At 36.8% G+C, this 13,958-nt stretch overlaps 1 protein-coding gene across 4 annotated transcripts in view; it reads left to right on the forward strand.

Annotated features, from left to right (window-relative positions):
- gabrb3 (gamma-aminobutyric acid type A receptor subunit beta3) overlaps positions 1–13,693 on the forward strand; it is a 97,000-nt gene extending 83,307 nt beyond the window's left edge. For 3 of the 4 annotated variants that reach the window (XM_073851305.1, XM_073851306.1, XM_073851303.1), the window contains 3 exons: positions 7,070–7,314; positions 8,957–9,037; positions 11,622–13,693. In XM_073851305.1, the coding sequence (XP_073707406.1) occupies positions 7,070–7,314; positions 8,957–9,037; positions 11,622–11,969 (674 nt within the window). In that variant the 3' untranslated portion in view covers positions 11,970–13,693. The remainder of the gene's footprint in view (positions 1–7,069; positions 7,315–8,956; positions 9,038–11,621) is intronic. The other variant, XM_073851304.1, reaches the window with a different exon arrangement.
- The last annotated feature ends 265 nt before the right edge of the window (positions 13,694–13,958 follow it).

The following is a 13,958-nucleotide window of genomic DNA, read 5'->3' on the forward strand; positions in this document are numbered from 1 at the left end:
ACTAAATTTCAGTCTCACTGCCTCCAGCCTACTCACTACCCGTGTGGACACCAAACTCAAAGCGTATGAGCTCAGATTTACAAAAGCTTCTGCTGAAGAGACTTCTGTGCATGCGCAATATTATCATCTGGGCACTTTTAAATCACAGAGATAGATCACAGAGAGCAGTACAATATTATTTTAATCACATGTTTAATGTGTGCAAGAGTGTGTTTGTTCATGCACCCAGGTGCAGCTCTTTGAGATGGATGTGATATGTTGGATATGGGCCTTCTTTAGGGAAATTGTCCTCATTAACCATGTTAATCGGAGAAATGAGAACACTTTACACTGGGAGGAAGGAGTCTCCTGGGTCCACCACACATATACCACCCATCTCACCTGCCTCTACGCATCATTACAGGGCCCCCACCCCCGTCTATCTATTTTGTTACTCTCTCTCTGTTTCTATTCCTCTTTTTCTTTGTCTTTTTCTCCTGTCCTCCCACAGCCAGGCAGCCAAATGAAAACAAAGGGATCAATGCAGCTAGAAAACAATTACATTTAACTTCCATTTCAATCCCAAGGCATGCTGCAGCACAGATGAATCTCTGCCTTAAATGCCTCTGTCTCGCCACCTCCCACTACTCGCTGACTCCATCTATTCTCTGCAGCCACATCCGGCCCGGCCCCGGCCCTATACCTCGCACTGCATTACTGCAGCACACTTAAGGACTTGATTCATTTCAGAAAGGAAGTTATCAAATGATGCAAGAAGCAAACATATCAAATGATGTAGATGATGTTTCATTGATGTCTTCCGACTGTTTTGCTGACGTGGTCAGGCATGTAGATTTTCAGGGAACTTTTTTATAAGATCTCAAGACTGGCTAATGACTAAAGCAGAGCATATTGAGAGTTATATTTGTAGTCCAGCACTGCATATGAAATACTGGAAGTTGATATGAAATCAAAAGCATTAGATTTTTTTTTTTTCATGCACATTCCTAGGGCCCACCCCATGGTTCTGTGATTAGTAGTAAATCTCCATCTCGCGTGGAAAATCCAAATACGCCGAAGAAGAAACCCAGGAAACCAATAGGGATGTGATGATAAATTGATTCGTGGATCGATTCTGAGATTTTCCGAATGCATCGCGATTCTCTTTGGAATGGATTCTGAAAAGCTTGGATTGGATTACCGAAAAGCTACGCAAACACCTGTCATTATCGCAGAACGATAGCTTCGATTTCATTATCGCATGAATAAATCATCTGCAATTATAAACATGATATTGCATAGCTTGTCTGTGAACTATGGCTCTGCAGTAAATGCCACTCCATTTGAAAGCACATGCTGGAGCTTTACTACTGATTACAGAACCGGCTTTACTGACAAAATGCATATGACAATCGCCTTTGATTAATCGTGCATAAAAAGAACTCCAGAGGGCTCCAGAAGGTTAATAAAGGCCTTCTCTAGTGAAGCGATGGGTTTGTGTAAGAAAAATATCCATATTTAAAACTTTATAAACCATAATCTCTAGCTTCCGCAAACTGTCGTACGCACATTCACGAGAGAGTGGGGTGGTCTCAAGTTGAGTCTGAAAGTAAAAAGTCATAGACACCTAGGATGGCTTGAGGGTAAGTAAATCATGGGGTAATTTTTATTTTTGGATGAACTGTCCCTCAAGTTCTTATTTACAACAAAATTTGGCTTTAGAAGATTTTTGAGTGGGCTTCAGAAATTCGCTTTTTATTTTGTACAGTCAAAGCCATATGGTACAGGTTTGGAATTACATGAATGTACAATAAGTAATATATAAAGTTTTCATTTTTGGGTGAACTATTCCCTTAAAGGAACTTTTGACTAAATGCATTGGTCAAAGTGCCTGAAAGCAATCCGAAATAGATCTTGAGTGCTTGCCAATGTTGTGCATTTTACTTTCAAAAGTCTAACTCAAAAGAACGACATCCCACACTATTTACTGCAGACAGGTCTGTGTGAAGGTAGATGTTAGTTCTAGTTAGGTAACTCCCCTGCGCTGAACTCTCTGCGCTGAGCTGGGTTTGATCCTCCCTTGCTGTGACCTGGTCATGCACAAATCAATGCAGTGTGCTCCATGTACAGCCCTCTTCTTCACACCAGAATGCTGCTTTTGAGTTTATGTAAGCTAGGACAGACATCCATCTGCCCACACATGTCCTCTCTCACTCTGGGGACTCAGGCCTTTACAGTGAACGCACTGTGGGAGTGAAGTGCCGACTATTTTCTTTTGTCTCTGTGGTTGTTAAATTGTATTCTGTTTTCTAATATTCAACTTCAGTAATAAAGCTTGTGAATAAAAGGTCAAAGAGGTCAGACATGCTAATTTTAGTTGGCTATTTTGTGCAGTTCTATGACAGCTCACCTTTTTCTAGAACACTGGATGATGCTATGTAAAATGAATTCTGTGAGATTACATACATTTCTGCGAGATTACATAAATTTATGACAGAGGGGTCATTGAGTCTAAAGACCAGCAATTCCTAACTAATCAGCAGCAACTTGAAAATTACATATAAAACAATGAATATAAATCATTATTCATGCAACATTCAAAAGTTATGGGTCAGTAGTTTTTTGTCTATTTGTCAAATAATCCTTATATATTAAAAAAAATGTGACACTGAAGACATTTTAAAATATTTTTAAAAAGAAAATAATTATTTTAGTTTGTAATATGTCAGTATTACTAAGTACAGTCCTTTGTATAGTTATAACATTTACCCAATTTATAAGGCATGATAGCAATTTAGCCTAAATTAAGTCGGCAGACAAAAGTTATTGAATCTCTTTACTTGATTAATAGTGCTAATTTATATCCAGTGCAATTAAAAATTTAAATTGAAAACACTGTTAAAGAACATGCATAATGTAAAGGATGTTCACCTCCAAATTCTGTACAAAAATCACTTTATTCAGTGGGAAAGCGGCATTAGGGTTAACACTAAATTATTAAAGCCATTTAAATAGTCAGGAGACAAGAGAAAATAAGAAAAGCATGTACATTCTTTTAAAATCCACCGTTTGAGATGTTCTGGGCACCCAGAGTCCCGGTCGAAAAGCGCCTGGATTGTAATTTCAGGAATTGTGCTTAATGTAACTTTAAATGTTAATGTGATGCTGCTCAGGGTAGAAATTAGGTCATGGCTGCTTTGCAGTCAGTCGACGAGACCCTTTTCTCGTTAACGAGGTAACGGCATTCCTTAGGGAGTGTGAATGTGACGGAGACAAGGTCCCCTGTAAAGCAGACTGCCCAGCACTAATTACACTTTAATTAGAGGAAAAACCCAAAGTAAAAGTCTGTAACTTTAGCGCTCGAGATCTAAGCTAAGATCAGGCTTGTCATAGGCAGGATGTATGCATATCGCTTCCTTGAAATCCTCAAGTAGTTTTGCGATTTGATTTGGAGAGGAAGTTGGCAGTTTCTTTGAGATATTAGCTCAGCTATGATGGAGTCTTGCTGTGTTTGTTGCAAAAGAGGTCGGTCCTTCGCAGGGCAACAGAAATATTGACAGTTTCATTTCTTGCTCCAGTCAGGCATATTCACACTTATGTCCCACCACAGCTACAGCAGAGTCAGCAACAAACACAGTGATTTGAGTGGCGGCGTTAACCGGGAGCCGGCATTCGTAAAGCAGATTTATGTCTAATCTGAAAATGAGATTTGCAGAAAGGTAGAACTACTAAATATGCAGAGCATGGCACATAGGGTCATGTTAAATGGAGAGTTCGGCTAAAAATCAAAGTTCTGTAACCCTCAGAGTTACTTTTTTTCAAAGAACACTTAAGAAGATTTTTATGAATGTTGGGGTACAAAAACATCTAATTAAGATTCCAAAAGGGTGTTTTTGTAGTGATTTCTATAGAAGAGCCATTTTTGGTTTCCCCAAAGAACCTTTCAATGAACAGTTTCTAAAAGAACCATTTTGAAGAATATTTAAAATGAAGAACCTTTTTCGACTATAAAGAATCTTTTATGCATTTATAAGGTTCTTCATGGAACCATCAATGCCAATAAAGAATGACTTTTTTTAAGAGTGTAATCTAATTAGTCTTCTTTTGGACTAAAATATTTTCAAAATACCTTTTCAGATAAAAAAATAAACTGTTTTTAACCTTGATATTGTTGGATTTTTTTGTTTTGGCTAGTCATGAGAAAATCTACTTGAAGGCAGCGATAAGTTACATCAAGATATGTCACAACTAATTCCACTCTCAGATGACATGTCCTCAGACCGCCCACAGTCTGTTCGCTGACCATCTGACTGATGCATATTGCTCACAAAACTGGAAAGCACTTTCTCAATCTGGCAAGCTCCATTCCGATTGGCTGACTTCACACAAGCCGTGGGAGTGAAAGCATGCAATATATATATATATATTTAAATCATATATATATTTAAATCATTGTCCCTGATTAAAGGGGTATTTACAAGTTAATGTGTTGACAATAACATGATCACTAGATTTGCCAAACTTTTAACTATTTGTGAATTTTTCAGGTCATCTGTCATCAAAGCTTGGTAAATATTGGTCAAAGGCGTTATTTAAGTTTTTATAAAATTTAAATTTCACCAAGCCAATTACTCACTAAAAACTCCCACAGATCATGTTTTCATGCTGTTTTAAGTCTTCTTTTGATGTAACAAAGTGACTCAAATTGAGGGGGGATGCAGGGGATGCTGTTTAAAAAAAAATGACAAAAAACATCCCCTCTGTAAAACCACCATTCCCACCATTTTTAATTTTTAATTTTGTGCGTTATGTAAAACTTATCATGCAAATGGCATGTTAAAATTGCTGCCACCTACTGGTTTTATTGTCATATTTATTTAGCTATGACAGGCCTAAACCAGCCAAGGTGCCAGCACAAAAACACAATCAGCAAAATATAGTTTAATTATCTATATAAACAAAAAAAAATTGGACAATTAAACCACTGGTTAAATATTATAAATGTGTGAGTTATTTACTTACTTTTCTATTGTTCATTCAGACTAATTGGCGAACGCACACGAACACAAGAGGTGGGATTTATCACATTAACTAATCACAGCAGATCAAAACCAGTCATATCCAGTTATATTCCTCTCAGGTGACTTTCCCTCATTTATTCTGTTAAAACTCAATGGACTAAGGGGATGCGAGAGAGACAGACTTCCACTGTAACTTTACCTGCTAGTGCCGCTGTTGGACAGTGATTTAAAAAAAAACAAGTGATTTATAAAATTTTACATTTTATATTTTGTAATATTGGCATCATTTTATTTTTTTACTACAAATATTTTCTCATCCAATATTTTGAGAAGACACTGTCTCCCTTGCCTCCTCAGTGGAAATGCTTCTGATACTGAAATGCATTGTGGCACTCAGTAGTATGTAAACACACAATTTTCTGCTATATTTCCAGTGTTTCTCTGCAAACATTATGTAAAAACATCCTTTTTCATGCCAGTCTGTTATTGTAGTATAGTCTCATTAGAAAAAAAAAAAAAATGCGTGAAAACTGTATGAACTGCAGCTGGTTGCTTTCCATGTTGGTCAGAGGGTCTATTCTTCTTACCTTATCTACAATCATAATTTTCCAGAAGTCACCACACATGTGAGGATACCATCACTTGAGAGTACTCTGAATAATGTCCGATTGCTGGTGTTTGGAAAAAGTTTGGGTAAATAATGGATATATTTTACAGAGTGGGAGTTTGAACAGTATATTTGTGTTCTCTTCTGTGTGTGTGTGTGTGTGTGTGTGTGTGTGTGTGTGTGTGTGTGTGTGTGTGTGTGTGTGTGTGTGTGTGTGTGTGTGTGTGTGTGTGTGTGTGTGTGTGCGTGCGTGTGCGTGTGCGTGTGTGTGTGTGTGTACCTGGTATTCATCACGTTGTGGGGACCAAATGTCCCCACAAGTGTGTGTGTGTTTGTGTGTGTGTGTGTGTGTGTGTGTGTGTGTGTGTGTGTGTGTGTGTGTGTGTGTGTGTGTGTGTGTGTGTGTGTGTGTGTGTGTGTGTGTTTTTGTACATATCTGAGTGGGTGTTTGAGCAGTTGGAGTATTGCTCCTCTTTGAACTCACAGTGATACTGACTCAGGATTGACTCACACAATAAACAGAATAGAGTATCACAGCATTAAATCAATAAAATGCATAGAAAATAGAAAAAATGCTATTGACTTTTCTATTTATATAATATAATCTATAATATAAGACATTCTATTAAACATGAATAGCATTTGGGAAAGTTTGGGGAAAGGAAGGAAAACTCAAGGAAAAAAAACAAGAGTGCTGGGCTGTTCTCTTCAGCTGCGGCCAAGTTGATCAGTCATGCTGTTTTATACTCTGTATGTTATTCTCAGTTTCTCAGATCTGGCCTCGGTACAAATGAATCCAATATAATCAGCTAATTAGGTCAGTACTCACATAATGCATAATATTCAAAAGGGTCCAGTGTAGTGGCAATTAGAGGTTCGAAAACTGTCAGTTAAAGGATAAAACAGCATTTTATTTGGTATTGCAATCAATTATGAAGTTAAGAAGGCTTCTGCCATCATTCGTGGATTATTCATAGCTAGATTTGACAGTGTTGTGGTTGTGTAATTCCGTTTACTAAGCAGGGCTCGGATCTGGCATTTTAAACATTGTGACAGCACTCAATCTGTAGCAACCATTCTCAGAGTCCAGATTCATGGTGGGCGTTGGAACAGAGGTGTCAAATGAGAGCGCTTTCATCCCTGGCTGAGTCCTTCCCTCAAATTTCAGTGTCAATGTGTTCTGCCTTCCATAAGCTTGTACTTTCAAATTAGTTACACTTGGTTGTACTAAGACTGACTGTGTAAACCTTAAAGTTTGCTTATACTTCAGAGCCCATATGGTTCTTCCGAAAATAAAAAGTCTTTATGTACTAACCCTCTTGGCATTTCTAGCTTATATGCTGTAATTTTTTTCTGCAACATTATCAAAAATTATTGTTTGAACTATTGCTGAACTATTAAGTTATTTTTATTTAATTACTTAAGTATTAATATGAATAATAAACACAATTTTCCCATACAGGTATTACCACTGTGCTGACCATGACCACCATCAACACCCACCTGAGAGAAACACTTCCGAAGATCCCCTATGTCAAAGCCATAGACATGTATTTGATGGGCTGCTTCGTCTTTGTCTTCTTGGCTCTGCTGGAATATGCTTTTGTCAACTACATTTTCTTTGGACGAGGGCCTCAGATGCAGAAAAAGTTGGCTGAGAAAGCTGAGAAAGCTAATAACGACCGCAACAAGTACGACGGCAACAAGGTAAAAGTCATTTTTATCTATTGCAATGCCAGTTTGGAGAATGGCTGTATTGTGTGCTGAAGAATTGAGTGTGAGCTTCTTTTTTTTTTAAATAAAAGGTTGTGATATGGTAGCTCTGGGAGATGCGATACAATAGCATAAGCGAAGAAGAGGACAAACACAAATGTGAAGTTTTTAAGTAACAGTAGAGATGTTTATGAAAATGTTGCAATTAAAAAACAACTAAAATTCTTATTGTACTGCAGAATTAAGTAACAATGCAACATCATTAGATGACAACACTGCAATCTAAAAGACCAAAAGGGTAGTATTGTACAATGGATAAAATTAAATATAAACCATTAACCAAAAACTTGCTGTGTGCAAATTATTCTCACAAACCAAACCAGACATGATGCAATGCCACAACATGCAATAAAAGGTATCTTCCATGCTATTAAAAGATTTCGCATAACCAGTTGCGATGCACGACAGGATTTTGGAAACAGTTTCTATTTCTGATATGTCTAGGCTGGAACAACAACATACAAACAGTGACAATGATAATCTCAAGTTCTGATTATGTGCTTCATTTATTGTTAAAAGTGTGTAAAACAAGTCTGAATATCATTTTGTGTGACCTTTGTAGACATGCTGAAAGTGACACTAAATAATTTACCTCAGATCTTGAAAATAAAGGAAATATGAACAGTAAAATTGTGAACGCAGTTAACAGACAACTGTATACCATACAAAAGATTGTATCCGCCATGTGTTCAAATGTTTTAATATTTATTCATTAGATTATGTACTCATCCATTTTGCAGAGCCCGTCCAGACGCTCTTTCTATTTACTGTGATTTGCGATTGATTATTGATTTGTGATTTGACAAATTGCTTGTTGCTGAAATTATCATATTACATCTGGTTAGGTGATCAAATTAAAGGAATAGTTCAATCAAAAATGAAACTTCTGTTATTAAATACTCACCCTCAGGTCCTTTCAAAATTGTAAGACCTTCATATTTTTGATGAAATCCAAGAGATTTCTGACCCTGCATAGGCAACGCAACTGACGCATTCAAGGCCCAGAAGGATAGTAAAGACATCGTTAAAATAGTCCATGTGACATCAGTGGTTCAACCGTAATTTTATGAAGCTACGAGAATACTTTTTGTGTGCAAAGAAAAAATAACAACTTTATTCAGCAATTTCTTCTTTTCCGTGTCTTCACCGCCATTCCGCCACTGATGTTACATGGACTGTTTTAATGATGTCCTTACTACCATTCTGGGCCTTGAATGTGTCAGTTGCATTGCTGTCTAAGCAATTTTTACTAAGCTGTTTCCATGCTCTACTACTTCGTCAAGTGGTACAGTATACTTTCCTGCTTTGAATCCTGGAAACCATGCAGTTTTTTGTTTTGTTTATTTAAGATGATCTTCCAGTACTGTTGAAAGTTCTTCCTGCATGTTTAACCCTGGATTATTGTTTCAGAAATATGCCCACTGACATGGCATGTGAATAGTTATGCAACAACAACATACATGAAATGAAACATGTAATTTTTCCTTTTAAACAAAAACAAATTCCAGAATCGAGGTGAGATTTTTGAGGTTAATCCAGATAAACAACATACTCTTGTTTGTGTTTTTCTGACCAGCCTGTTCAGGAGGGAGGCAACTGCAAGCCATCATCCGTTAAACAATCCAATCAGGTACAAGGCCACCGTCACTCACGAGGGGTGAGTGTGTGTATTGCTGTCTGTTTTGTCAACATTTGTAAGCTTCCTCCTGAAATCCTCCTAGCAACAGTTTCCCTCTCATTTACTGCAAAACAGTGTTTCTCAACTGATGGGTTGTATGTATGTTCTCACAGCAAGGACAAATAGGTTTATTAAAGGGTTAGTTCACACAAAAATGAAAATTCTGTCATTAATTGCTCACCCTCATGTCGTTTCTAAACCCGTAAGATCTTCGTTCATCTTGAGAACACAAATTAAGATATTTTTGATGAAATCCGAAAGCTTTCTGACCCTGCATAGACAGCGAAGCAACTGACACGACTGACACAAAAATACTTTTTGTGTGCAAAGATAACAAAATTAATCACTGATGTCACATGGAGTATTGTAACAATGTCCTTACTACCTTTCTGGGCCATGAATGTGTCAGTTGCATTGCTGTCTATGCAGGGTCAGAAAGCTCTCGGATTTAATAAAAAAATTGCCTTAATTTGTGATGAACGAAGCTCTTACAGATTTGGATAAACATGAGGGTGCTTAATATCAAATGTAAAATCTGGGTCCTGATTCAAAACCAGTTGAGAACCACTGAAAAGTTATCTTGTGCCATCTTGCTGTTGTGTCTTGGTTTTGTCTTTCTCTATTTGTAATGGTGTGATTTCTGGACCGGCTGAAAGTTCAGCAAGATTATCAGAAATCCACTTGTGATGTTCTTCATTCAGTTGAACATTCTGGTTCAGTGCACAGCAATATACAATACTCATGTTCTATTGGTGTTCTTTCATTCACTCCATCGCAAACACCGATCAAGATTACGAAGCAGGCTTGAGCTGTAATAATATTTTTGCAAGAATGTATTTCTGAATTATTTATTACTGCAGAGATTCTCAGGTAACAGTAAATAAACAATTAATCTCATAGAGGGAGCTCCTCTTGTGAAATAACCTGAACTTGTTTTTCAGTAAAACAGCAATTATTTATGTCATTTAGCATTTTTTTCCTTGTTTCATACTGCTTTTTTAATTCATGCACCATGTAATAAACTAAATTTTATTGATTAAAAAAGAATATAACAAATAAATTGCTTTTTTAGGGCTTCTGAGTTACATTACAGGGTTACATTACACTTTCAAAACTTCTGCTCTCTAATATGACCCTTGTGAGGTTACCAACTTGGACAACAAGTTCTTTTCTTTTTTGTCATATAGTAGTCTCAATACAGCTCATTAACAAAACTGCCATTTATAACCTAAATATGATTTGAGAATACAGTTGTACAACGTAATTATACTGAATATTTCTTTTTGAAATTGTGGCTTGTTTCGAGCGCTTATTATCATACTGTTAGTACGTCGATGCATTAGCATGTTGATGTTTTTGTAGTACTAGTGATTATAAAATGAGTGCTGTTCAATTCTATATGCTGTACTGAAGAGCCCAGCACTTCAGCAGTAATTAATGTCTGTGGCATGTGTCTATGGCAGTGCTTTACGTGTATATACCATTATTATTTTTTCTTGTGAGCATTTCAGTGTAGTGGTTACATAATGTTAGGCTAACTGAAGAATCTTATTTAAATGACAAGACATGGTCACATAAATCTGGTTGTCTTTCATTTTTGTTCTGAGCACACTGACAGCTCTTTTGTTCTTTATGTACAGTTGAAATAAGAGGGATCCTGCAAAATATATGTTATTTTTTATTTAGTACTAACCTGAATAAGATATATCACATACAAGACGTTTACATATAGTCCACAAGAGAAAATAATAGTTGAATTTATAAAAATGCCCCATTTCAAAAGTTGTTTTTTAATACTATGTTGTTACCAACAACTTGAATGATCCACAGCTGTTTTTTTGTTTGTCTGTTTAGTGATAGTTGTCCCTTGTTTGTCCTGAACAGTTAAACAGCCCACTTTTGCTATATAAAAACCCCTCAGGTCCCACAAATTCTTATGTTTTTAGGATTTTTCCTGCAGTTTTCAGAAGTTTTCACCCCCCAGCTCTTAATGCATGGTTTTTCCTTCTGGAGCATCAGTGAGCGTTTGAACCTTAGTTGCATATGAGTCCCTCAGTTGTCCTCAGTGTAAAAAGATGGATCTCAAAATCATACAGTCATTGTTGGAAAGGGTTCAAAAAGTTTTGTGGAACCTGAAGGATTTTTCTGAAGAACAGTGGCACAAACAAGGGACTCATGAACAAATATCACTAAAAATAAAACAGCTGTGGATCATTCAGGTAACAACACAGTATTAAGAATCAAGTGTATGTAAACTTTTGAACAGGGTCATTTTTATGAATTCAACTATTATTTTCAAATAATAGTATAAAAAATAATGCAAGGTGAATGTAAACTTTTGACTTCAACTTTATGCCATGTGAGCGGATCCATTGCAACTAACTATTACTAACCACTCTTCATTCTTCAAATTCTTTTTGGGGCTATTTAGAATAACTCTTTTAATATCACTGTTTGTAGAATGTTTTAACCCTTTAAAGCCTGACAAGGTTGGATCATGGCCTTAAGTAGGCTTTATAGAGTTCAAGAAAAATGCGGTAACCAGTATTGTCTCTGCTTGCAGGTGGACTCCCAGGGAAATATACTTCTGACCACCCTGGAAATCCACAACGAGGTGGCAGGGAATGAGATCACCACCAGCGTCAGCGAGGCCCGAAACTCCACTTCAATGGTGTTCGATAACTCAGGAATCCAGTATCGTAAACAGAGCGCAGCGCGGCCTGAGGGCCGCCACAGCATGGAAAGGAACACGCAGCCCAAGAAACCGCGGCTACGCAGACGCTCTTCCCAGCTCAAAATCAAAATCCCTGACCTCACAGACGTGAACGCCATCGATCGATGGTCACGGATAATATTTCCCTCAGCTTTCTCTCTTTTCAACTTGATCTACTGGCTGTATTACGTGAATTAGGCCTGAGACGTCAATGGGGTTTTTTCACAATTTTTCTTGTTGCCAAGTGGAAAATAGAGACTTTTTTTTTTGCTCAAGGGACGTACTTACGCGCCATATATATCGAGGTTTTTCTACAATTGAACCTTTGCGATGTTGTGAAGGGTTCCGAAGGAATGCTACCTGCACTAAAACCCATTCTGACATAGAGCACATGTGTACTCAAACATTCCCATTCACACATACACAAAATCAGTTTTCTAAAGACTATCTGTGTACATACATGTTGCAATTTTTGAAGCCGCAGGACTTCCGCATGATGCACTCCAAACTGTTTTTAATTTGTACATGTTGCTATGTTATTCTGATTGAAAGATGGTTATTGCTAATGTTTCATGCCAATAAATCTTTATTGTTGGAGCGCCGGAGATTAATATCGAAAGAAGATTATATAGTTGTGGAAATGCAATATAACAAGGGTTGTAGGTCAAATCATGTCTTCAGTTTCGAAGCCTGCTACGTAAACATCAGCTGCACTAAACGTTGCTGTTCTGATCTTATTTAGACAAAGTTTGTATATAATCATGTTATGATATGCTTTTGGAACATGATTTCCATCCGCCTTGGGTTGATATGATTATATGCCACTTTTTGCAATCATCATGTAAAGTGCTTCAGTACATGTAAGATAAGATAACAATTGTATTGTACACTTATCTGATTCCAAGGATATCAAAATGAACAAATACTGCAAATGTGGAGTATTTCAATCAGGGCCTGCAAAGGATTTCCACAAAGCCACCATTAAAAAACATCAAGCATACGCAGACGAACAATCCTGACATTGTGTTTTGCTTTTTGTTAGTAGACGTGTAGCATTACTGTATGATTTTCAAGTGAGAGGTTTGGGTGTTTTATTCCCCTCCATTTTATAAAGAATGCCTGAGTCATTTCAGATATCATTGTGGGCCTTATGTAAACATCGTATGGCCCATTTACAACACATCACTTCATTTCCTTCCCTTCCGGTGAGGGTTATTTTCGTTGAAGGCAAATGGAAAAGCTCGTAATGCATTTGAGGGAGTTATACGTTGGCATCAATACACAACTTGTCTCAGGTTCTCGTCATACAGGAAAATGACCCGAATTTTTCTGATTGTCAGTATTCACATCATATTTGTTGTGATTAATTTGTATTATATCCTTGTGTACAGCAACAATGATTACATAGATTTAGACAGCATGATATTGTTTGCATTTAGAGATTCTACACTGTTTGTATATGATTTTGTTTCTGGAGATTTCTTTTCCACCGGTCATATGCACTTACTCTGTTTCAGGAGCTGAAAACTGCTGTCTGGTTGAGAGTAATGTATACTCATGCTTGCAAATCATCTAAATATATTTATAAATCTTTTTAAAATATCCGGTGTGTGCTGTTAACATGTCATTTTAACAGGTTGCTTTGCAGTTGCATTGTGTCAGTAGATGCTCATTGATTCTTTAATTACTTTTCTTCCCACTACTATTGTATGTTGTAAATATATAACCCACAATCCACACATGTGACCCATTTCTTTCTTTCTTTTTTTCTAATATTCAAATCTGAGGTTTTATTCTGTACAGTCAACCGCACAAATGACCAGATCTCTATTTATGAAATGTGTTTAAATGATTAGATACATGAGGGTTGAATGTCCTGAGGACAATTTGAAGAAATGGAATAAACTTTACTCTTTCAAGTACTTCATTTTGCCTTATTTCAAATGAAGATGAGGTGTTTTTAATATATTTTAATTATTGTCATTATCAACATCATTATGCATACAATTATGCATACCTCCTATTGTCATAAAAAATAACAAGCTATAACCGAGGAGCTACTGACATTTGAATGACTTTCCTGAGGTAAACGTCTTCTGAAATGTTGTTTTTGTTGGTTTTATTAATAGCGGTTTATTGACGTTTTTCGGGGTTGGGCAAAGCCACTCCACGTTAAAAGCGTCAAAA

Source organism: Garra rufa, chromosome 12, assembly GCF_049309525.1.
Source record: "Garra rufa chromosome 12, GarRuf1.0, whole genome shotgun sequence".
Taxonomy (NCBI): Eukaryota; Metazoa; Chordata; class Actinopteri; order Cypriniformes; family Cyprinidae; genus Garra; species Garra rufa.